Raw genomic sequence first — 27,090 nt, 5'->3', positions numbered from 1 at the left:
GCTACACCTAGCAGGCTACTTCAGACTGGTTGACTGTGCAGGGAAATATCTACATAAAGGGATCTTGCTAGGTGCCAAGGAAAATTATTTGGGTTCCTCTAGGTACAATGAAGCTATTTTGCCAAGACCTCTTTTGCCCAAGTCTAAATTCCCCTTAGGAACACTTCTTTAGAAATGCAGTTTTCCTAAAAGCCCAAAATATTTTCCAGAAACAGTTATTGCAGAGCTCCAGAAGAGGGGACCCAAGCTATACTGGATTTCCGGGTACTGTGATGAGGGTCAGACAAGATATGTTCTTCTTCCTGGTTAACAAAGTCAGTGAAAGACTCGTAGTAAAATAGTGTGTTCATTCCCTCAACAGGGAGGTAGGTTGAAGACACAGCTGGGTAGCCATGAGTCAGGAGTTGAGAAGAAAGCCACAGCATAGTTTGGAATCAAAATAGGTCTATGCTTAAAACTTGATTCTGCCATTTCCAAATTGCGGGACCCCCAAGACAAGTTACTAAGCCTCTCTGAACCTCAACTTCCTAGTCTTTTAATAATCCTGCCAAGCAGGGTTGTTGTGGAGATTTAATATAATGTATTCAAAGAACTTAGCACACTTCCTGGAAGGCAATAGGGCTCAGTAAATGATATAGGAGAAGGAGAGGGGATGTTACATTCATGTTTTCTTAAGCAATTCAAAGGTTTTATGGCCTTAGGAAGATTAATTAAGCTTTAAGCCTCTCAGTTTAACAGTAATAATAGTACTTGTTTATAAGAATGTTGTAAGGAAATATGAGTTATATATGTCAAGTACTTAGATAGTAATGTTTAGAGCAGAGTAATGCTTAGAACAGTAACATTTAATAAAGGTTAGGTGTTATTTTCTTAACTATTTTTACTCTGATCATTCTAAAAAAAAAAAAGATTGGAATTGGTTTCCAAAGCTGTATAAGATACTAAGTAAATAAATAAACAGACAAATAAGTGGAGAAATGTGGGTAAGGGGAAAGAGAACAGGGACAATAAGATAAGATGGAGCTAAGGTTTATATCCAAAATATTACATTTGGTTTTATACCTTTTGCTGGTGATGGGCCTCAAATTTGTCTCTGAGCTTCCTACTAGCCAATTCGAAAAGCAAAGCATAATCAGTTAATATGAATCACAATGGCAACGAGATAAAAGTTAACGTTTTATTTCTGTTTCCAGGTGTCATGGCGTAGCTTACAGTAACCCTCCACCTGAGGATAACTGGAAGAACTGAATAAAATTCACAAATCATCTACTTGAAGGCATCTGATTGCTGCTGAGGTAGTGAGAACAGAGAAACTGAAGCTTCAGAGAAGGGAGAATCGGAGAGGTGGCATAACTTCTGTAGTCATGTGTAGCCCTTTGTCAACTGGAGGCAAGGGCAAGAGGCTGACTCTGGGGTTTGCACTGGTTAGAGGGTCACCAGAGGATAAAATCCAAGAGCTTTTGAAGTAGACCTGGGATCCTCCTAGCAGGCGGCTTTTTTCTTGCTCAGCACATTTGCCAAATGATGGTGCTGTGTAGAGGCGCAGTGGAGAAACCTAAGGAGAAGCCCTCTGAAAGGCTGAACTGAGTTTTTGAGTCTGACAAAACAAAGATTAGAGTTCAGGACCCACCAGGAAGAGAGGCCACAGAGAAAACACAGGAGTTTTTAAAAAGCACTGAATAGCCAAGAATCCAAGCTTATACCCTTACCAATTGCCCAGAGTGGAGAAATTCTACCCTACCAAGTAAAGGCAGATCCAACTGCTTTCACTGTTGGCCAATCTGGACTTTGGGTTCACCTCCTCTTAAGAAAATCAAAGATCGAAACACATTTCTAAAGAGGAGACCACCCTAGCCTCACAGAGAAGTGGGCCAAGTCAATTTCAGGACATCTTGGTGGTTATAAATAAAGAAAAATTTGTTTGAATTTACCCCAGTATTTGTAAACTTCTTACTCTTGGCACTTCAAGAGAGGAATTTAGATTCATCCTCATAAAAGAAATTAAGGATTAATTTTACTTAATCAAGAAATACAACCAGTAGCCATAGATATACCATGTCATTGTTGCTGTTATAATTAGTAGTAGTAGTATAGTAGTAGTAGGATAGCCATCCATCACTACTGAGCAAGTTCTTCAATAAGAAAAGCTATGACAAAGTCCTAAGTATTGGTCTAACCTACTAAAAACAAACGAACTAATATTATAGCTTTCTCAAGGTGGTTTTAGCCTGTCCCCATAGCCAGGGCTTCTCTTATGCCAGGATGAACCATTTCTTAAGTTAGCAATGCTTATACATAGAAGATATTCTTCATTGTTAGACCTTATATATTGACTACAGCTTACAGCACCCAAAAGATTAAATCTGAATCCCTCCCTTGAAAAGTCAAGAGTAAAAGCTTTACACATATTTGGGTAAACTTAAGCACATTTTTCTTTATTTATAATCACTAAAATGCTCTGCCCACAGGCCAAAGGAGGGAGACCTTAAGCTTTTAGGAATAAACAAGGCTGAACTCTACCTCTGCAAAGCGAAGGGCTCTCTCAGCCCTCAGACATCAGAGGCTGAATCTCTTTACTGCACATTAGTAGCTGCAGCTCAGGGAACTTCAGTCTATCATCCTTCTACTTTGCACTCCCATCACTTAGAGGGATGATATCGTATGGCCTCTTCTCAGCTTCTGAACATCTTTGTGAGATCAAGTCTCACATGGCATAATTTAGATCCATTTTTTTAGAAAAAACAGAGAAGCCTGGGAGCTTCTTAACTTCCCTTCTTTCCTACCTTCTTTTTATTCCTCGAATATTTATTGATTGCCTCTATAAGCCAAGCACTGTGATAGGTGTCCATCATGAGGACACAAGAGATCCACACCACACCAAATAAGACAATAGCCAAAGTCATAAACATCTGTGAAGCAGGAAAAAAAGAAGTTGCATACTTTTTAACAACTCATCACCTCCCACTTAAGCCCCCCTGCTCCAAAACCCTCATTGTTTTGAATGTCTTAACTTTTGCTTTACTTTACTGTGTATGTGTCCAAACCACTGAAAAATTCTGGGAGGGCTATCTTACCACATCCATGCTCTTCAGAGGCCTGTTGGCTAAGACCAAGAGCTAAGTCAACAATCACACTATTCTCCTCAGAAAAAATACACCGTCATGGATATGCTCAGCCTGGGCACACGGCCCTGAATCCCTTGGAATTAGGATGGCCGGAGTTCAGGGTTGTTAGAAACCCCTATTCTCCAAAGGTAACTTGAGTCTCTCTTGGAGAACACAGACGATAAAAGTCACTAATGAACACTTTTTCTCTTTCCTCCTCCATCATCTGCTTGATAGAAACTATTGTTTTATAATGTTTGGGTTATTTTAATTTCCTTCTCTTCCAAAAGTAACAAATCACAACCCTTGATATTTGCATATAACTTTCCAAAGCCCATTGACTTCATTATCTCATTTGGTCTCCCTATAGTAACCCTGTGAAGTACAGAAAGCAGAGTTTATTCTTCCCATTTTATAAGGGAGCAAAGTGAGGTGCAGAGATTTAGCTAAAGTCACTAAGCTAGATAGTGACAGAGCTGGAACTAGAATCTAGATCTCTCAGTTGCCGTGGTCTCTTCACCATCTTTGTTGTCATCACACTCTGCTGTCAGCTCATACTCTCCATGCTGTCTGTAATATGACCTCAGGGTCAAGAAGAAACACCAATTTAGGGGACAATCTAGAAAGAGGGCCCAGAGAAGCTTATTGCTTGTTTAGATTTTAGAATGTCCTGATCCCAGATTTGTTGAAATCTTACAGCAAAAGGAACGTGCATTCTGGGAGGGAAGACATTGGCACAGCATTTTGTTATCACTGGGTGAAGGCAAAGCCTTTAAGCAGAAAGCACTTGTCACATACTGAGGATCCCAAAATCATGTGGTTCCTGTTTATGGCAACACCTTGACCTCATCTTTGCCCTATGACCTCTCGGTGACAAACACCTCCACCCTCTTGTTTCTTCTATTTGTGGCTCTGTGCCTTTACTTGAGCTCAGTGTTCTCCCTTCCTTTTTTCACTGAGACTGGCAAATTCCTTTATCTCTGGGTCACTCTCATACCTTCACCATCTCAGCCAGCATGACATTGGAGACTTGATGTGATTGGGTAGCACAAACATTCAATGAGTCTTACACTCCAGGAGGCAGTAGAGCACAGAGATCAAGAATGTGCTCCCCAGAGGAGGATCAAATCCCAGCATTGGCTAGGTCTATAATCTTGAGTTACCTAATGTTTCTGGGCCTCAATTTCCCCTCGGTGAAACTGGAATAACAATACCACCTACTTCATAAGATGATTGTGAAGATTATATTTGTTGACGCCACTTAGAATCGTACCAGGAATATATTAAGTGCTCCTTAAATATTAGTTGGTATTCTTCTTCAAAATTTGCATTCTCTTTTCCCCCATTTGGCACAACTAAGAGTGCTTAAGGGGCAAATGAGTTCCTGTTATCCCCAGAGAAAGATCCTTTTACTGGCAGGAAGGATACCAAAGGCCACCCTGAGGCTAGACTCGACAAACAAACACACAAGCAAGAAAGAGCCAATCTGGGCAGCAGCTAGCATCGCTCACTTATGAGAAATTCAACCCAGGAGGTGCCTTCCCAGGGCCCTGCTCAAGCCATATGAAGTACACACGTACACATACGTACAAACACACAGCCTTAGCACCTCAGGCCTTGTTTCAGAAACCTAGAACTAGCACCACATTCTGATTAACAGTTGAGGCCCCATAAACCCTCTCAGCACATCTCTGGAGAAAATGAATAATGAGAACCCTGGGAAACAGAAATTATTTTTAGTATAGAAACATGTGTAGCAGGTATCAGCCTTAGTGGGAGATGACGGAGTGGGGAGAAGGGGACAACTCTGTGCAGAAAGCACCAGAGCATCTCCAGTACTTTGGTTTCTTTGCAAGGGTGAGTCAGTCCTGAAGGACTTCTAGCTCTAGCCTTGCTTGCTGAGTGCGCTAACAAGATCGAGGTTCCAAGTGTGACCTCTATAGGATCCTGTTGTCTTACCCTATTCCTTGGCTTCAGGCTGTCCCTTAAACCCAAATTACCTCTCACCCCCATAAATGTACATCAGAAGCCACAGAAAGGAAACCATGAAGCTGCCCAGCTATACATGATTATTAGAGAAAGATCATTTCCTCAAGTGGCTCCCAGAGGAGTGGGTAGTCTGGTGGAAGAAACCTGGGGCTGGGAGACAGGAGCCTGGGGTCCCTGCTTTGCCATTAGCTATGTGTGCAGTCGTGGACAAACCATTCACCCCCTTTGACTCCCAGTTCCTTTATCTGTAAAATGAGAAGGAAGGACTTAAATATCTCTAAGGTTCATTGCAGCATTCTAGGTCCCTAGACCCTAAGAACTCACTGAATGCAGGACTGATGCTGGAAAGAATAAAACCACAGGGATGAACCGAAAACCAATTTGGAGCCAGTAGGAGAACTCCTCTCTGAATCTCAAACCCTTAACGTCTTTGTTCCTCCTTTCAAAGTGGGAACATTCTAGATACCAAAGGAGGACTGCCCCACCCAAGAGCTCTGAACTGCTAGCAAGTTGCCTGCTTCCTATGAGGGGAAAATCCAGGATGGAAATGGGAAGTCCCAGCACTGCCCTGCCCTGGCTCTGTACCATGGATCCTAAATGCCTGGGTTGCTTGTTGGAGAGAAGAGGTGTTTCTCCCTTTTCCAACCACAAGTAGTTGTCACAACCCAAGCCAGGAGAGTGGGGACAATTGCCCCTGTGCTCTTCACATACAGCAGTTTTCTAGTTGGCTGAGTGAGTCCTCAGGACTTCAGGTTTTCAGGACTAGGTTTTCAGAATAACCAGTTTACTTCTATTACTTCCTCCTACCTGGAATTCCACAAGGTTCTGGACCCTTAATGGCCACTGAAACACCAGTTTTATACATTCTGGAGGAGCCTGACCCTGGTGTCTGATCAAAAAACTTCAATAGCCAGGAGTATTCTTGTACTTCATTGTGGAGTCTAGAGGTGTCCATTTCCCATGGAGGTAGCCTTGGCTCTCCTATTAAGTCCAGTAGCCCCAGCCCAAGTTAAGAAAGAGGATTCTTGACCCATGGACCCTACCGGAGGATGGAAAACTGCCCTATTGGGTCCTTTGCTCATCACCCTGCATGTGAACTTTCCCTCCCTCCCAGCCATTGCTTGTGCTATTTCTTCTGTGTAAAAGGTTTCCTCTTGGGCCCACCTCTAGAGAAAAAGATGCCCAGGAGAAGGTGGCTTCTATTACTATGAAGCTCCTGCAGGCTAGGCTGGGGCGGGGTTTCTGGACTCAACTTCTCACTAGGGAGGATTTTAGGATTTAAATTGTAAAAATATTCATCAGCTATCTCCTATGTGCTTAGCCTTAAAGGCAAGATTCTTCTGAAGTTCAGACTTTAGATTCTTGAGCCTGGGAAGTGGCAGGGAGCTGGGGACAAATGCTCTTTCTTGCAAAGAATAACCATGTAAGTTCAGGGACCCCGTTTCCAAGCCCAAAGCCTAGCAATATCTTCCAATATGGGCAGTAAAGTTCCCATACCACTAAATCATAGTAGGATTGTGACAAAGGATCTCATACATTATCTAATCCAACTTCATTTACTACTGGTGAAAGGATTAAGAAAGTACAAAGAAAAATATAATGACTTTTAGTAGTGTTATGCAACTAATTTAAGACCAAGCCAAGGGAAGCAACCTAAATGTCTTTCAACAAATGAATGGATCAAGATGTGGTGTATATATACAATGGAATACTACTCAACCATAAAAAATAATGAAATTTTGCCATTTTACCAACATGAATGGAACTGGAGGGCATTATGCTAAGTGAAATAAGTCAGACAAATACTGTATGATATCATTTATATATGGAATCTAAAAAATACAACGAACTAGTGAATATAACAAGAAAGAAGCAGACTCACAGATATAGAGAACAAACTAGTGGTTACCAGAGGGGAGAGAGAAGGGGGGAGGGGCAATACCAGAGGGGAGAGTAGGGGATTAAAAGGTGCAAACTATTAGGTATAAAACAAGCTACAAGGATATACTGTACAAAATGGGGAATATAGCCACTATTTTATAATAACTATAGATGGAGTATAACCTTAAAAAGTTGTGAATCACTACATTGTACACCAGAATATTGTACAGCAACTACATCTCAATTAAAAAAAAAAAACCAAGCCAGGATTGTAACTAGGATTGTTCTCAAAATAATTGTCTAAGTGAGTTAAATATTACATTCCAAATGAACTGCAAATCATTCATTAGAATGTTCTAATAATATCCAAACCATTTGATGATTTGTAGAAATGTTGTTCAGAAATTGTTGGTATGATTCTTTGATGCAGATGCCAATAGCTAAATGTTTCTCCTGAGACAAGATGTTGACAGAGGGAACTGCCTCAAACTTTTCCAGTGACTTCCTCCTTGAACTGACAGTCAGTAGGTCCCAATCCCTGATGCACTGTTGCAGCTAGAAGAGGGCTAGGCACACCTTTCACACTTCAAGACTATGTACACACACCTGTATGTCAGTATTTCCCATATGGACTTGCAAACCTTCCACAGCAGCCCATAGTGACAATACCAATTTCAACACTGCCACTACTGGAAATGCTACTAACATCACCTAACCCACTACCTGCTTTGCTGCCACTGTCAAAACTCCAGTGCTTCAGAGCAGTGAGCCACCAGCCCAACTGCCCTCATGCCTTGACCTGTATCACACTAGAACTACTCTGCAGCCTCCATGGGAGTGGCAACTGTAGGACACTTAGGATCTCAATTGTAGAGAATTTCTCTAAATAGCAACTTTATTCACCCTCTGTTGGCTTCTGCATCTTTGTCTAGATTGATATTTTAAAATATTCAATATCCTTATTATGAATAAGTCATACTAAGACAGAAGGCTCACTGACCAATGGTCATGGTGAAATCTTCAAAATGAGCTTAAATCAGTGTTTGTTTTAGACTTTATATATTAATTGAATTTAATGCTTAGCCCAGTTACTATTTGCCAAACAATATTTATACTTAATAATCTATTAAAACATATTTCAATATTTAACAATAGATTGTATATAAGATTTGTTTACAACCCAATTCTCCTGACTTAACTCCAACATTTCATCTATTTATACCAAATGGCCAGCCTGTGGGGAAAATCTAACTGGCCAAGAATTTACTCTATTACTTTCAGTCCTTCGGTGACACCAATAAGGACTTCTGAAAAGTCATCCTTAAATCAACACGCATTTATTATGTACCTACTCTGAGTTCATCAGTATGTGTGAGCCCTAAGCCTCCATGAGCCCCAAGCTTTGTGACTAGACTCACTGCTTCCCATTGCTTGTCTCCAGATTAACTTGGTAAAATACAAGAAATGGTAGAGGGAAGTATTATCCCCTCAGCATACCTCAAATATTCCATGTCCCTATAAAGATCTTTGCAAGTCAAGACCTTTATTTCTTTTTCCTTGGCAGAAAGAGCCAGTAGAAATAGTTGATGCCAGGAATGGGGGAAAATTTTTTAAAGATAACTGCTTGCTGTCTTCAAACAGCCTGTTTTCTGTTCCAGGGCTACAGCGATGTTGTCAAACACAGATGGCTAGCTCTTTTGGTTTAGTCATTTAAATAGCCTCATGTCATACCAGTCTCTATGAGTGTGCCAAGCACCAAAACATCCTACCATTCTGTGCATTCACAGCAACTCTTCCTTGGAGACCAAAGCAGGGAGAATGACACTGGGCTTGGTAAATGTAGTAGGAGGCAACCAGACTTCAACTAGGTGAGAGGAATACAAAGCAGAAAAATGAAAGAATGGTGTCAAAGTTCAGATCTGGGATACACCAACTAAGCTTATTATAAGAAAGTAATAAGGTGAGCATTTCACAAATGTACACTCATGCTATATGAAGAAGAGGAAATGAAAATGCCCTCAGGAATCCAAATATAGAATGAAGCTACTGGAATGCTCACACACTGCCATGGGGTGGTATATTGGTAAAATCACTTTGGAAAACTCTTTGGCCACATGTAGAAAAACAGATTATATGAAACATATAAGCCACTTCTAGGTATATACTCAAGTCTTTTGACTTGAGTATATACCTCTATCAAAAGACCTTTACAAGAAGGGTTATAGGAGCTTTATTCATAATGAGCTCAAACTGGAAATGATCCAAATTCCCATCCACAGTTGACTGAATAAATAAAATATTCAAATAAAATAACAATATACAATAATGGAAACAGTCACCAACTGCATGCAATGATATGGATAAATATCATGAACAAAATATTGAATGAAAGAGGCCAGACACAAAAGATGACTCCACTTAAATAAAGTACAAAACAAGGAAGAATGAATTTATGTTGTTAGAAAACAAAATAATGACTACCCTTGGGGTGAGGGTGGGGAAAAGTGACTGAAAGAGAGTGTGAGGAGAGCTTCTGAAGTGCTGGCACAGTTCTGTCTCTTAATCTGGATACTGCTTAGATGGATGTGCTCAGTTTGTAAAATTCATCAAATTGAGCACTTATGCTATATCTACTTTCCTATATTTATATTTGTGGCAAAATGAAAAAAATGACTTCAACCCTTCATGCTTCCCTTCCCTGAAGGGATTCAGACCTTCCCTGTGTAATTTTTTGTGCTCTCCCACTCTGACTCTGGGCTTGGCCACGTGACTTGCTTTGCACAATGATATCTCAGAGAACATGACTCAAGCACTGGCTTGAAACATGCTGCATGTTTCCCTTTCTGCTGTGCAATTTACATTAAAATATATCTATACTAATCTGCTAGAAGAGAGCACAGCAAAGTTGCCCCAGTTGCCAGAGCCAAGGCCATCCTCAATGAGCCAATAACCAGCTTACTCCCAGATATGTGCATGAATCCAAAAGAGACCAGAAGAATAGTCCAACAAAGACCAGACTAAATCACCAATTTTGCATAAGTTGTTAAGTGGCATTACTATGGTAATAGACAAGTGATACAACTGTATACTTCAATTTAAAGTTAAAATATACATGTAATTTTAAAAATTGGGGGAAGGAGACTAACATACCTATTTTTGAGCATGGCCACACCCTGTAGGAAAGGAAAACTGCCTGAGATCCTACAAGACCAGGGTCCCCAAAACATAACATGACATCTAAGTAAAATACAGCCCTCAGACAGCCAAACATAACTAGAAAACCAACCTGCAGAATTTCTCCAAGCCATCTAAAAATTCTCTCCTTCGGTGTCCCAGAAGATGCAGAAGCAAATGTTTGCTTCTTCTACCTCCCATTTTTAAAAATTTTCCTTTTATTCTATCCTACTGCCCTTTCACAATATGTCATAGAGAGAGTACAGTAATTTCTGTTCCTGCTATGGCCAGGTTTCACCATGGAGAGAAAAAAAGGGAGGGAGGAATGACCTTTTGGGCCCCTTAGCAGTGGCTTTCCCAAGATGAACACTGATGGGCTTGAGTGTTCAGCTGTCTTCCAGCATGGGGCTGAGCAATGGCTGTGTTACCTGGGTTAACCTGAGCTTTTGCAGAACTCAAGATAGGCAGCAGCAGGAGCAGCACCAAGGGCATTCTGGGAATCAGGATCATCTCAGAAGATGGTGTTGGAACTGGAGCCTGCAGCCCACCAAAAATGCAAGAAAACAAGAAAGAGAAGGAGAGGAAATGAGTGAGGCAGATACTTTCAACATGAATGAACACAACTTGCATCTTTGTGTTCTTACAGTGTTTATTTCTATATTCAGAACTTTAAATCATGGATTTTAATACTTGAATGGGACATTCAATAGTCACGTACTATAAGAATTTTCAAACTCTGGGACATTCAATAGTTATATAATATAAGAATTTTCAAACTCTATTAGATCATATACTCGAGGAATTAAAATTAGCCAAACTATAGGTGGGTAACAAAGTTTTAGTAAGATAAATACTTACCCAAATTGTGAATGGTGATAAAGTAAAACTTACATTTACAATGTTTTTTCATAATTTTAATATTGATTCCAGTATTAACCCAAGAAAAACATTCAATGACGTTAATGTGTTTGCCTTTCAAAAGATGTAAGGTCTAGAATGGTACCTGAAATTCTGTATTTTTAAGCTCCCCCAGAATAATCCATGTTATTAGTGGATTAGAGTTGAGACATCAGCATGAACTCATGTTTAGCTTAATAGAGATATAGATGGTCACATATGGAAATATTTATAGATATGTGTACACACAGGTTAGTACACACACACATATATCTATCTCCTTGCTATATAAGCTAAGAGGGCCTAGAAACTATGACACCCCAATAGCAACGAGCAAACCTAGTACCCAGATCTTGACTTCTAATACCATTCTCCAATAAAAGGAACCAGGGTTCCTTGGAGAAACTGCTAATTCCAGGACTGGGGCAGGAAATATGATGATCTTGGAGAATATTTTAGTGCCAGATGAGCCTGGAGAATCTTTTAGGGCCCCAAATTGAGAAAGCATACACAAAAATGATGGGGATATGGCAAAGGAACACGGAGGCAACAGGAGTTCCCAGTGGCCAGAGCTGGAACAACTTAAGCAACAAAATGAGTAAAGTAGTATTGGATTATAACTCAAGATATAAAATAAATATTTACAAGTCCATGTTCATATAAATAAATGATTGAATAAACAAATGGAGGAGAGTAGACAAATTTCTCATGCAAAAGAATTCTAAATAATTATGTAGATACTCTCTACTCTTTTTTTTTTTTTTTTTTTTTTTGTGGTACGCGGGCCTCTCACTGTTGTGGCCTCTCCCGTTGCGGAGCACAGGCTCCGGATGCGCAGGCTCAGCAGCCATGGATCATGGGCCTAGCCGCTCCGTGACATGTGGGATCTTCCCGCACGGGGGCACGAACCCGTGTCCCCTGCATCGGCAGGCGGACTCTCAACCACTGCGTCACCAGGTAAGCCCTCTCTACTCTTAAGGAGGTGATGCATAACCACCCCTCTCACTTCCCCACCCCCAACTCCTTAAGTGTGAGCTGCACACAGTGACTTTCTTCAAAGAGTACAGTATGGAAATGGAGAAGGTAATTTTTCAGTAGAGAAACATGACAAACTCTACCTCAAGCCAGGTGATCAAGGTTAGCATCAACTTTGATAAGTCACACTGATAGTATGTATCCTTGATATGATGTGATGAGAATGACACTTAGCCTCTGTGGTCTTTTTCCCAAAAACCCATTACTCCAGCCTAATCATGAGAAACACATCAGACAAATCCCAATTGAGGGAAATTCTACAAAATTCCTGATACATAATCCTCAAAACTGTCATGGTCACCCAAGACTAGAAAGTCTGGGAAACCGACACAGCTAAGGGAGCCAAAGAAGACAGCACGACTAAATGTAATGTGACATCCTGGATGGGATCCTGGAACAGAAAAAGAACATTTGGGGAAAACTGAGGAAATCTGAATAAAGTAGAGACTTTAGTTAATAATGATGCGTCAATATTGGTTCATTAACTATGACATATGTACTACACTAATGTAAGATGTTAATAACAGGGGAACTTGGGTAGTGGGTAAATAGGAAATCTATGTACCATCTTTGCAATGATTCTGTACATATAAAACTGTTCAAGAATAAAGTTTATTTAAAAAAGAAACTCTCTTCCAGGTAACACTAATAGTCAACAAACACTGGATCCACTATTAGGAAAAATATGTAAAACAAAATTATAAAGGGAGACAAAATCCCTTTAAGCTTGAGTGATCAGAGAAGGTTTAATGAGGAAATCAGCATCTGATCAGATTCTTGAAGGATGAATAAGATTTTAATGGGCAATAATGGGAATAGAGTAAATAATAGGATGACATAGCTAAGACACTTTTTTGAGGAAACAGGAGCTTTCTATGATGTTTTCTAGGCAGTAGAACTCTGACCCACCCAAAGTGGTAAGAAAAAAAAAAAAAAAAAAACATATTCAGATAGTTCTGCCTGAAGAGGATGGAGCCGAAAACTAATCAAATACAAAAGACTAAAGTGGCATCATGGTAGGGAGCAGGGGCAAGTGATCCACAGACCACAAAAGGGTGATGACCATAGTTTCATGGCATTGATTTGGAGAGATAAAATATGTCTCAGTGCTTACTCACTGCCAGCAGCAGGAACACTGCGTTTCTATAAATGAGTTCACAAACAGGAAAAGAAACACACAGGCAGACCTTGGAGACATTGATCTTGGCTGTAGTCTAGCACTAAGCCATGACCATGATCCAGGATGTCCTTTTACAAAGATCTGAGCTCCTTGTGAGCAGCCATTCAGCCTTGCGAGCACTGCCTTGGGTAACCACCCTCTCTTAGCAGCCTTCTGAAGAAGAGTGCTACAATTCTCTTTCATGATACCTTCTTTGTGGGTTCTTGGCCATTACTTTCTCCCCTCCATGACCTTCCCCAGTGGTTCCTTCTTTAAGCAGGTGTCTCCTACACCTCATTCCCTTCACACACTGAATTTGCTTCTATTAGACCCTCCATAACATTGTTATAAAATTACCCATTTAATCATTAGCTTCAAAATGACTCATTCTTGTATCTCCAAAAGAATACATTATAACTTGTACAAAGGAGGTGCTCAAAGACAGTTTTTAACTGAACTAAGGATTCACAAGTTGCTCAAAAAGTGTTGACTGAATTTTCTTTTGGAAACTCTTACTTGGTTGCAGGCTGTGAATCTCCAGTGCCAGTGATTATTTCTGCTTTGTTTGCTTAAAATTAGGGTGTCCAGCAGCTAACAAAACAAAAGAACCATTAACAAACCTAGGAGTACTATAATTATACCATGGATATCTAACACATGCCAAGGACAATCTCATGTAATATTCACAGTAACCCAATGAGGTTTGTTTTCATCAGTAAGGTAATTGAGGAGGAAGAGGTTAAAACTGATCTGGTTACACAGCTGATAGGCACCAAAACTCATACATGAACCCAGGGTTTGTATTACTCTAAAATCCACTTAGGTCCTTTTGTTGTTGTTTAGTTTGTTTTTGTCTTTGTTTTTCATTATACTACACTCTCCTTTTTTTTTTTAATATCTTTATTGGAGTATAATTGCTTTACAATGGTGTGTTAGTTTCTGCTTTATAACAAAGTGAATCAGCTATACATATACATATATACCCATATCTTCTCCCTCTTGTGTCTCCCTCCCACCCTCCCTATCCCACCCCTCTAGGTGGTCACAAACCACCGAGCTTATCTCCCTGTGCTATGTGGCTGCTTCCCACTAGCTATCTATTTTATGTTTGGTAGTGTATATATGTCCAGGCCACTCTCTCACTTTGTCGCAGCTTACCCTTCCCCCTCCCCATATCCTCAAGTCCATTCTCTAGTAGGTCTGTGTCTTTATTCCCGTCTTACCCCTAGGTTCTTCATGATCTTTTTTTTTCCTTAGATTCCATACATATGTGTTAGCATACGGTATTTGTTTTTCTCTTTCTGACTTACTTCACGCTGTATGACAGACTCTAGGTCCATCCACCTCACTACAAATAACTCAATTTCATTTCTTTTTATGTCTGGGTAATATTCCATTGTGTATATGTGCTACATCTTCTTTATCCATTCATCTGTTGATGGACACTTAGGTTGCTTCCATGTCCTGGCTATTGTAAATAGAGCTGCAATGAACATTTTGGTACATGACTCCTTTTGAATTATGGTTTTCTCAGGGTATATGCCCAGTAGTGGGATTGCTGGGTCATATGGTACAGCCACTATGGAGAACAGTATGGAGGTTCCTTAAAAAACTACACTCTCCTTTGATCTGGCCTCTGCTACGTCACCAGAGCTACACTCCTGCTCAAACTTTCTATTTAGCTACTTTCAGACTTCTTTCATTTTTTTCTTTCATTTCCTACCACCTCAGGGCCTCTGTTAAAAAGTTTAATTCCTCTCTTCATCTGGTTCAAATCTCCATTCAATGGTTACTTCCTCAGTGAAATAGTCTCTTACCCCCTTGATTGTACAGACACTGAAAGAATCTTATAATTCTTCTACATAGAAATGATCATAGTTTATAATTGTATATCTGTTGTTGTGGTTGTCTTATTAGTCTCTGCACTCCATAAGCTCCATGTTTATTTTACTCACCATTGCATTCCCAGAACTTACCAGAGTGCTGGATAAACAGTTGCAGAATGAATTAATGATTGTCTTGAGCCACATATTCAGTGATTGTATCTGGCTATTCCAAATTCCATACCCTAAAAGGAAGTATCCCCAAAGCTTGTAATAAGCAGACATCACCCTTTTCTGCCTCTTTGAATGAATTTTTCCAGAGGTTCAATATTTAAGCAATGTGACCTGTGAATAGAATCCATAAACATACATGGAAGAATTTCAAGAAGATAAAAGGTCCTTCTCTACCCACTTCTTTGTTTAACAGTGCAAATTCCTTTGACAAAAAATTTATTCAAACCTTAAAAATAAAAAGTCATTGGCCTTCATTCATTCATTCAGCAACTATTTTCTGGAAGTCTATTAGGTGCTGTTCTAGGTGCTAAAAAGGGCAGAGAAGACCCCTGTCATCATGGAGCTTATAATACACAAGCAAACAAGTAAATAAATAAGAAACCTAAAGAGATATACGTGCCATGAAGACAATAAAATGCTGTAATGTGATGGAGAATGGATGAGGGCTATTTCAGGTAAGGTGGTGAGGAAAGGCCTCCCTAAATACAGGATTGACAAAGAAATAGATAAATAGAACAGTGAAGAGAATAGACAATACTCATATACACAAGAAAAGACTCATATATAAGTGGGAACTTTCTATATGAGAAAAGGGGCATTTAGAATCAGTGAAACGTTTCAGATGATTCAATAGCATTTTCAAAAACAAATAAAGGTATCTTCATATCTCACACAAAAATAAAGAGCCCAAAATGTAAAAATAGAACTATAAAATTATTTCTGGAAAATATTGAGAATCTGCTGTGAGCTAAAGGAAAACCTGCATAAATGAGACATAGAAAGCAAAATCCACAAATGAAAAGAATGATAAATTTTTTCATCAAAATTCAAAACATCTTTGAGGTAAATGACATCATAAACTTAATAGACACGCAACAGGCTAAGATAAATATTTGAAATTTTAGAACAAAACAGTGTGTATGTATTTTTCTGGTATAAATAAATAACCTCTATAAATCATTTTTTTAAAAACACTAGAAAAATGGGCCAAGTCAATAAAAAGCATTTAACAGAGGAAAAAATATAATGTCAGTAAACATCTAAAAGCACTCAACCTCACTAGAATAAGAAAGACAAACATTAAAGCAGTAGTTGAATACCAATTTTATCCATCAGATTGGCAAAAATTTTGTGTGAAACTATGAAATTTGGCAGTAGTGTGGAGAAATAGATATTCTCATACTCTGCCACTGGGTATACAAATTAAAAGATAATTTAAATTAAAACATATATATAGACTCTGATCCATACGTTCCACTTATTATTTACCCTAGGGAAATATTTACACGTGCACAATGAGGTAGGCACAAAGAAGTACTTTGCAATATTTTTTAAAATTTTATTTTATTACGGTAAGAACAATTAATATGACCTCCCCTCAACAAATTTTTATTTTTTTATTTTTATTTTTTAACGTTTTAAATTTAATTTTTTTTTTTTTTTTTTTCTGTACGCGGGCCTCTCACTGTTGTGGCCTCTCCCATTGCGGAGCACAGGCTCCGGACGCACAGGCCCAGTGGCCATGGCTCATGGGCCCAGCCGCTCCATGGCACGTGGGATCCTCCCGGACCGGGGCACGAACCCACGTCCCCTGCATCGGCACGCGGACTCCCATCCACTGCGCCACCAGGGAAGCACTAAATTTAATTTTATTTATTTTTTTATATGGCAGGTTCTTATTAGTCATCAATTTTATACACATCAGTGTATACTTGTCAATACCATTCGCACAATTCATCACACCAACCCCCTCACCCCTCCGCTGCTTCCCCCCCTTGGTGTCCTTATGTTTGTTCTCTACATCTGTGTCTCAGTTTCTGCCCTGCAGACTGGTTCATCTGTACCATTTTTCTAGGTTCCACAGATATGCATTAATATACGATATTTGTTTTTCTCTTTCTGACTTACTTCACGCTGTATGACAGTCTCTAGATCCATCCACGTCTCAACAAATGACCCAATTTCATTCCTTTATATGGCTGAGTAATATTACATTGTATATATGTACCAAATCTTCTTTATCCATTCGTCTGTCAATGGGCATTTAGGTTGCCTCCATGACCTGGCTATTATAAATAGTGCTGCAATGAACATTGGGGCACATGTGTCTTTATGAATTACGGTTTTCTCTGGGTACAGGCCCAGCAGTGGGATTGCTGGATCATATGGTAATTCTATTTTTAGTTTTTTAAGGAACCTCCATACTGTTCTCCATAGTGGCTGTATCAATTTACATTCCCACCAATAGTGTAAGAAGTTTCCCTTTTCTCCACACCCTCTCCAGCATTTGTTGTTTGTATATTTTCTAATGATGCCCATCCTAACTGGTGTGAGGTGATACCTCATTGTAGTTTGATTTGCATTTCTCTAAAAATTAGTGATGTTGAGCAGCTTTTCATGTGCTTCTTGGCCATCTGTATGTCTTCTTTGGAGAAATGTCTATTTAGGTCTTCTGCCCATTTTTGGATTGGGTTGTTTGTTTTTTTAATATCAAGCTGCATGAGCTGTTTATATATTTTGGAGATTAATCCTTTGTCCGTTGATTTGTTTGCAAATGTTTTCTCCCATTCTGAGGGTTGTCTTTTTGTCTTGTTTATGGTTTCCTTTGCTGTGCAAAAGCTTTGAAGTTTCATTAGGTCCCATTTGTTTATTTATGTTTTTATTTCCATTACTCTAAGAGGTGGATGAAAAAAAGATCTTGCTGTGATTTATGTCAAAGAGTGTTCTTCCTATGTTTACTCTAAGAGTTTTATAGTGTCCAGTCTTACATTTAGGTCTTTAATCCATTTTGAGTTTATTTTTGTGTATGGTGTTACAGAGTGTTCTGATTTCATTCTTTTACATGTAGCTGTCCAGTTTTCCCAGCACCACTTATTGAAGAGACTGTCTTTTCTCCACTGTATATCCTTGCCTCCTTTTTCATAGATTAGTTGACCATAGGTGCATGGGTTTATCTCTGGGCTTTCTATCCTGTTCCATTGATCTATCTTTCTGTTTTTGTGCCAGTACCATATTGTCTTGATGACTGTAGCTTTGTACTATAGTCCGAAGTCCAGGAAGCTGATTCCTCTGGCTCCATTTTATTCCCTCAAGACTGCTTTGGCAGTCTTTGGCAGTTGGGGTCTTTTGTGTCTACATACAAATTTTAAGATTTTTGTTCTAGTTCTGTAAAAAATGCTATTGGTAATTTGATAAGGAATGTATTGAATCTGTAGATTGCTTTGGGTAGTATAGTCATTTTCAAAATGTTGACTCTTCCAATCCAAGAACACAGTATATCTCTCCATCTGTTTGTATCATCTTTAATTTCTTTCATCAGTGTCTTATAGTTTTCTGCATACAGGTCCTTTGTCTCCCTAGGTAGGTTTATTCCTAGGTATTTTATTCCTTTTGTTGCAGTGGTAAATGGGAGTGTTTCCTTAATTTCTCTTTCAGATTTTTCATCATTAGTGTATAGGAATGCAAGAGATTTCTGTGCATTAATTTTGTATCCTGCAACTTTACCAAATTCATTGATGAGCTCTAGTAGTTTTCTGGTGGCATCTTTAGGATTCCCTTTATATAGTATCATGTCATCTGCAAAGAGTGACAGTTTTACTTCTTCTTTTCCAATTTGTATTTCTTTTTCTTCTCTGATTGCCATGGCTAGGACTTCCAAAACTATGTGGAATAATCGTGGTGAGAGTGGACATCCTTGTCTTGTTCCTGATCTTAGAGGAAATGCTTTCAGTTTTTCACCATTGAGTTTGATGTTTGCTGTGGGTTTATCGTATATGGCCTTTATTATGTTGAGGTAGGTTCCCTCTGTGCCCACTTTCTGGAGAGTTTTTATCATAAATGGGTGTTGAATTTTGTCAAAAGCTTTTTCTGCATCTATTGAGCTGATCATATGGTTTTTATTCTTCAATTTGTTAATATGGTGTATCACATTGATTGATTTGCGTATATTTAACAATCCTTGCATCCCTGGGATAAATCCCACTTGATCATGGTGTATGATCCTTTTAATGTGTTGCTGGGTTCTGTTCACTAGTATTTTGTTGAGGATTTTTGCATCTATATTTATCAGTGATATTGGCCTGTAATTTTCTTTTTTGGTAGTATCTTTGTCTGGTTTTGGTATCAGAGTGATGGTGGCCTCACAGAATGAGTTTGGGAGTGTTCCTTCCTCTGCAATTTTTTGGAAGAGTTTAAGAAGGATGGGTGTTAGCTCTTCTCTAAATGTTTGATAGAATTCACCTGTGAAACCATCTGGTCCTGGACTTTTGTTTGTTGGAAGATTTTTAATCACAGTTTCAATTTCATTACTTGTGATTGGTCTGTTCATATTTTGTATTGCTTCCTGGTTCAGTCTTGGAAGGTTATACCTTTCTAAGAATTTGTCCATTTCTTCCAGGTTGCCCATTTTATTGGCATAGAGTTGCTTGTAGTAGTCTCTAATGATGCTTTCTATTTCTGCAGTGTCCATTGTAACTTCTCCTTTTTCATTTCTAATTTTATTGATTTGAGTCCTCTCCCTCTTTTTCTTGATGAGTCTGGCTAATGGTTTATCAATTTTGTTTATCTTCTCAAAGAACCAGCTTTTAGTTGTATTGATCTTTGCTATTGTTTTCTTTGTTTCTATTTCATTTATTTCTGCTCTGACCTTTATGATTTCTTTCCTTCTGCTAACTTTGGGTTTTGTTTGTTCTTCTTTCTCTAGTTCCTTTAAGTGTAAGGTTAGATTGTTTATTTGAGATGTGTCTTGTTTCTTGAGGTAGGCTTGTATAGCTATAAACTTCCCTCTTAGAACTGCTTTTGCTGCATCCCATAGGTTTTGGATCGTCGTGTTTTCATTGTCATTTGTCTCCAGGTATTTTTTGATTTCCTCTTTGATTTCTTCAGTGATCTCTTGGTTATTTAATAACGTATTGTTTAGCCTCCATGTGTCTGTGTTTTTAACGTTTTTTTCCCTGTAATTCATTTCTAATCTCATAGCGTTGTGGTCAGAAAAGATGCTTGATATGATTTCAATTTTCTTAAATTTACTGAGGCTGGATTTGTGACCCAAGATGTGATCTATCCTGGAGAATGTTCCGTGCGCACTTGAGAAGAAAGTGTAACCTGCTGTTTTTGGATGGAATGTCCTATAAATATCAATTAAATCTATCTGGTCTATTGTGTCATTTAAAGCTTCTGTTTCCTTATTTATTTTCATTTTGGATGATCTGTTCCTTGGTGTAAGTGAGGTGTTAAAGTCCCCCACTATTATTGTGTTACTGTCGATTTCCTCTTTTAAAGCTGTTAGCAGTTGCCTTATGTATTGAAATGCTCCTATGTTGCGTGCATATATATTTATAATTGTTATATCTTCTTCTTGGATTGATCCCTTGATCAGTATGTAGTGTCCTTCTTTGTCTCTTGTAATAGTCTTTACTTTAACGTCTATTTTGTCTGATATGAGTATTGCTACTCCAGCTTTCTTTTGGTTTCCATTTGCATGGAATATCTTTTTCCATCCTCTCACTTTCAGTCTGTATGTGTCCCTAGGTCTGAAGTGGGTCTCTTGTAGACAGCATATATATGGGTCCTGTTTTTGTGTCAATTCAGCAACCCTGTGTCTTTTGGTTGGAGCATTTAATCCATTCATACCTTAACAAATTTTTATGTGTGCAACATATTATTGTTGACTATAGGTATAATGTTGTACATCAGACCTCCGGAACCTACTTACCTTGCTTAACTGAAACTTTATGCCTGTTGATTAACTCTCCATTTCCTCCTCCCCTTAGCCCCTGGCAACCACTGTTCCACTCGTTAATTCTATGAATTTGACATAATTGTTATCATGTACTATTTGTCTTTTTGTGACTGACTTATTTCCCTTAACATAATGTCCTCAAGGTTCATCCATGTTGTTGCATATTGCAAAATTTGCTTTTTTAAGGCTAAATAATATTCCATTGTATGTATAAGCCACATTTTCTTTATCCATTCATTTGTCAACATTCAGTTTATTTCCACATGTTGACTATTGTGAATAATGCTACAATGAACATGGGAGTGCTAATATTTCTTCAAGATCCTGATTTTAACTATCTTGTGTAAATACCCAGAATTGGGATTGCTGGGTCATGTGGTAGTTCTATATTTAATTTTTGAGGAATCTCCATACTGTTTTCCATAGAGGCTGTGGCCAACTGATCTTCAGGAAGGATGCCAATAATATATAATGGGGAAAAATGAGACTCTTAAATAAATTGCATTAAGAAAACTGGGTACCCACATGCAAAGGAATGAAATTGAACCCTTATCTTACACCATACACAAAAATCAACTCAAAGTGAATTAAAGACTTAAATGTAAGACCTGAAACGTTAAACTTCTAGAAGAAAACACAGAGGAAAAACTTCACAACGGTGGCCTTGGAAATGACTACATTGATATGACTCCAAAAGTTCTGGCAGCACAAACAAAAATAAACAAGTGAAACTACCTCAAACCAAAAAGCTTTTGCAGAGCAAACAATCAACAGAATGAAAAGGCAACCTACAGGAAAGGAGAAAATGTTTGCAAACAATATAATAAGTGATTAATATCCAAAATATATAAGGAACTCATATAACTCAATAGCAAAAAAGAAACACACACACAAACAAAAAAACAAAAACAAAAAACCTAATAAAATTCCTTAAAATGGGCTAAGGACTTGAATGGACATTTCTCCAAAGAAGACATACAAATGCCCAACAGATATATGAAAAAATCCTCAACACTGCTAATCATCAGGAGATACAAATCAAAACCACAATGAGATATCACCTCACATCTGTCATGATGGCTATTATCAAAAAAAAATGAAGGACAATAAATGTAGACAAGATTGTGGAGAAATTGGAACCCTTGAACACTGTGGGTACAATATTTTTTTTTTAATAACAAAACTTGGAAAAATTTCTATCAATAAGGGAGTACTATAAACTGTGGCATATTCCTGCTATGAAATACTATGCAATAGCTTAAAAGTATGAGTTAGAGCCACATGTAATTGCATGGTTAGATGTCCATGACATGGTTTTTAGGTGAACAAGCAGGTTTCAAGATTTATATGAAGCACATTGTATACTTTTATGGATATATATGCACACATTCACATACATTTTTATGTATATAAAAGATCTAGAAAGTTAAACACCATGCTCATAACAAGCTTTAATCTAGTGCACACTCCAATGCTCAAATAGGTTGGTATGTGAGGATAGAGCAAGGAACCTTAGAAGGCAAATGCTGTTAATAGTAGTTCCCTCAGAGATCATAGTGTTTGGCAGGGGAGATTGGAAATGGTGATCAAAGGGAAACTCTAGTCTTATTTGCGATGTTTTGATTTTAACAAAGAAAATATGTTCCCTGTTAATGTCATTCACATTGGTTTCTCTGACAAAAAAAATTCCTGGGGGCAGTCTATCAGAATCTCGAGGGTGTTTTCCAACCAACCATGCATATCCCACAGGTTCAAGGTATTGGGTGAACCTGTCTTTTATTTTAAGAATCACTTGCAGTATTGAGAGATATTATTGATTAGTATATCTTGCGGATAAATAGAGAAGCAAAAGAAAAAAAGTTTGAGAGTTGCTACGTATACATTTCTTTTTTTAGAACACCTGCCCCTTAGTACATACCTACAAATGCATAATCATCAAGCCTTACAATAAGCCTGAAAGGAGAGATTACCACCTGCCTTTACAAAGCAGGAAAGTGAGTCCCTAAGTCACTTCACCCACAGCCTAGGCAGACTTACCTGGTCTGGCTACTGGTTCCCACTCATCACGCTGAATTACAGTTCTGTCTGTCTTTCAAGCCAGACTGTGAGTCATTTAAGGTTAGGGATCTTGCTTCTCTCTACATCAATATCAGATTAGTTCTAACTTGCCTGGGTCACAAAACTAGAGACAGAGTTAAAACTCTTCCAGTTCCTCTGACTCCACGGCCAGTGTTACTTCACCCTCAGCCCAATAGTTTCCAAGGAATGTCAGTGACTATGTAGCTCAGAGAGTATATGTCCTGTGTAATGAAAACCCCACTTCCCGCTTCACAGTCAGAATCCTCTGCCCTAGCCAAGCTGGATGAACACTCCAAACTGACTCCAAAGGAGACACGACTCAGGACCTCCCAGATCCGATGGGAGATGGTTGACTCTCCAACTCAGGACTGCCCGCACCAGGATCTAGACAGGCCATGGGTCAAAGTCATCAGAAAAACCAGGAAGTAAATGTAAGGTTAGGCAGATGGGAGTGTGACAGCCACAGCCAGAAATTATCAGGAATTTTTTTAAAAAGAACCTAGAATCAAACTTCTGACAAGTTATTTCTGTACTTGGGTGAGCTTCAAAGGCTTCTTTCTGAAACACAGTCAGGGCCACATCATGGTTTAAGAGCAAGTCATCAGCACATCCTGCCTGATACCATCCCTTTCTGTGGAGAGTTCACACAGATAGGGCTCGTTCCTGGTCAGTCCTGTGTCTCCTGCAGCTCCAGGTTATACACAGCTGAGGCAGTAACAAACTCCTCTTTTCCAACTGCCTTAAAAAGTCAGACCATTTCCTACTTTATGCTATCACTTATATGTAGAATCTAAAAGAGCCAAACTCAGAGAATCAGAAAGTAGAGTGGTGGTTACCAGGGGCTGGGGGTAGGGTGGAATGGAGAGGTATTGATCAAAGGGTACAAACTTCCAGTTATAAGATGAATAAGTTCTGGGGATCTAATGCACAGCATAGTGATTATAGCTAATAATATTATATTTTGTACCAAAGCGTAGATCTTAAATGTTCTTACTACAAAAAGGAAATGGTAATTATGGGACAGGATGAAAGTGTTAGTTAATGCTATGGCGATCATCATTTTGCAATATATAAGTGTATCAAATCAACACGCTGTACACCTTAAACTTACACAATGTTATATGCCAATTATATCTCAATAAAGCTGGAGGGGAAGGTCAGACCACATCCCTAGTAATAAGCTCTACTCTAGTGCTCAAATAGGAGAGTGAGTGAGGATAGAGCTGCGAACCCTGGGAGATGGGTGCTGAAATGACTTTTGAACAGCTGAGTGAGAAAGGGTGAGCAGGAAGCTAAGGTCTCTCACCTAACTCAGACACCCAGACATCTCAGGGTATGAGGCTCTCTGTACCAGTGGAGCAACAGCTTTCTGTGCTCCAAAATACAAGTCCTACTACAGTGTTTGTTTTTTACTATAGGACTGATAGATGGTAGATAGATAGATAAATAGAGAGAGAGAGATAATAGACACATGATAGATAGAGAGGTAGATAGATGATATAGATTTAAATATAAAAAGAAACACATTTATAAGTGTTGCTATAATAGTTAACTGCATTTATTTGGAAAAACAGACCCATCATTCCCCCTCGGTGATAAGGAAAGTAAGCAAAGCAGGCAACCCTTCGGATTTCTTGCCTTAACAAAATGGAAAGTTTGAGTTCTTTGTTTCTCCCAAGCCTCTTTGAAGTGACTGTAACTTACAGATAGTAGAGCTCTCATTTTTCCCCCAGGTCTGATTATTAGTAAAAACCACCTCTTTCTCTGAAGCAGTGCTAGAGGTATATCCCATTTTAAGCAATGTCTGAACTTGCCAAGCTCATAAATCATTAAATGTTTATCCACATTACAGAATAATTCTTTGAACAAGCCTTCAGTGCTGGGTACATTTGAATAACAAGTTTCCACACAATACATTTAAAATAACATTTAGTATAATGTTCCATCTACTCACCAAACTCATAAATCATTGAGGGAGTCTCCACATTACAAAATAATTCTTCACTTCACAAAGGGATCCACGACTGGGTTCCTTTGACAGCAAATCCTTCCAGTAATTCAGAATATGATTCAGTATACCTAAATCCAGTTTGTACTCAACTTTTCATGAATACAGTTTCTATACAAAGCAGGGCACATCTGATTTGGCAGATGGTCATTTTCCCCAGACAATCCATCTTTCCAAGTCCAAAAGCGAGAGACAATCTGAGGTGCCCACCACTTTGTCGAAGAATAAAAAGTCTCAGATTTTCCTGAGGGATCTTCAGACTGAGCCTGTGAAAGGGGCCAAATAGGAAGTGCCTGCCCTTCTGGAAAATCAGCTGTGGCCTGCAGCCAGGGTCCCTCCACCTAAACTCAGACAGATCTTCCTACAGGAAGGGGTAGGGCCCTGGAAAGGCTGGAGTGGGAAGGGAAATGAGATAAAGGGACTTGGGTCAAACTGGAGCCGATTCGAGATGCAGTGTGTGCACAACTGTGTGTGGTACTTGTATTTGTGTGTGTGTTGAAGGACTTGGTGGGGAGAAGAAAAGCCACATGCTATACAGCCGTAGATTTTCATTCAGAGGCCATTCAGGGCATTCAAGGCTTGTTTTCCTCTCTGCTGAGTCATTTTTCATTTCAGATTCAACAAATAGAAAGAGCAATCTTTGGAGTATTTAATACTCAGCAAACAAATATGCAGAAATGAGCTTGGTTTTGGCAGAAGATGAGCCACACCTACATACACACACCCACCCCCGCCACACACACACACACCCGCACACACACACACCATCGCTGTACTCATGTTTTATCTTGATTCCCAAGGATTTGTTGATGTCTTTCTCATTCCCAGCTTTCCTCTGGGAGTCCCAGTCTCTTGCTTCTCAAAATGTAGCTGCTCAGTGCTGAGCCAAAGGCCCAGACTGGCCCAATCTGTAAGTGTTAAAGCACAAAGGATGACCCAAGGTGACCTTCACTGCTCAGAGGAGGATGCAACAGCTAGCTCCTGCCTTTGTTAGAAGAGCACTTTGCTTTCCTCACTCTTTTCACCTTTTTTGGAGGCAACTAGAGTTTGCCAAAGCAGTGGAGGGTTGGTGGGGAAGAGCCAGACAGCTATCTCATCCTCTCACTCACCATCCAGGAAGAGCAGAGAATGCTGAGCGAAATCACTGTCACAGAAGACACTCCCCCTGCTGGGGGCAGAATGGACCACAAAACATCCACGGTGTGGCATCATTTGCCTGTTATCCTTTCTACAGTATAAGCATTAGGGATGTCAAATCTAATGCCGTCATGAGATTAGTGGGAGGAGGAAGGAGAGTAAATACAAAGTGAAGGCAGGGCATTTTCCAAACACAAAAGGGTCCGTTAGAAGATCAGTATCCCTGGGCCTGCTAAGACCTTGGGCAGCTCATTTAACCTCACTGAGCTCTAGCAGCCCCAGGCTCTTCATGGGGATATTTCACTCCCACCCCTGACTTCCACTATCCCATACTTGGGCACCTGTCCCACCCAGCCCCTCTCATTTTCTTTCTGCATCCCACCCTCTACCCCAGGCTCCTCAGGAACCCTGATGCCTGTGCTGATGATCAGAGGGCCGCCTGCACCACTACTGAGCAGCAGGAGGGCCTACGGTTGGAGGGTTTTGGAGGTTATGAAATGAAGAACTCAAAAGTATAGGCCCACCGCCACGAAAGCTTGAAGGTACCTGAGTGCCCATCTTTCTCAGTCCTCTGTGGTTAAAGGTGAGGAAGGTAGGGCAGCCCCCAAAGCAGACAGGCCTCCACATGGTCAACAGCTGGTCAGAGGCAGGACCAGGCCTCTGGTCACCCAGGTTAGCACTGGTTCTCTGGTGACACTGCCTCTGCCTGGCCCAACCTCCTGTTTTTCTTTTCTTAAACTCTGAGCTCACACACCTTCTTTAGACCCTGTCCATCTCAGTAACTGATTTCTTTAAACCAGAGTGAAGTTATTTGGAAAATCTCTGTGATG

The 27,090-nt window shown here is 39.5% G+C and overlaps 1 protein-coding gene across 4 annotated transcripts in view; it reads right to left on the bottom strand.

Moving 5' to 3' along the window:
* The window catches only part of DDR2 (discoidin domain receptor tyrosine kinase 2), a 150,047-nt gene that overhangs the window by 41,057 nt on the left and 81,900 nt on the right, over positions 1–27,090 (bottom strand). Inside the window, exons 1-2 of one of the 4 annotated variants that reach the window (XM_082615749.1) lie at positions 25,070–25,167; positions 10,577–10,685 (exon numbers count right to left, since the gene is read on the bottom strand). The exons of 1 other annotated variant lie outside the window; for it this stretch is intronic. In XM_082615749.1, coding sequence (XP_082471875.1) covers positions 10,577–10,685; positions 25,070–25,078 — 118 coding nt within the window. In that variant the 5' untranslated portion in view covers positions 25,079–25,167. Of the gene's footprint in view, positions 1–8,743; positions 8,839–10,576; positions 10,686–25,069; positions 25,168–27,090 lie in introns of those variants that run through there. 2 more of the 4 variants (XM_082615752.1, XM_082615750.1) reach the window with 2 other exon arrangements.

This window comes from Mesoplodon mirus (assembly GCF_964341445.2).
Source record: "Mesoplodon mirus genome assembly, chromosome: 3".
NCBI lineage: Eukaryota > Metazoa > Chordata > Mammalia > Artiodactyla > Ziphiidae > Mesoplodon > Mesoplodon mirus.
The sequence above is the reverse complement of the archived record's forward strand: the minus strand, read 5'-3'. Positions and strand labels throughout refer to the sequence as shown.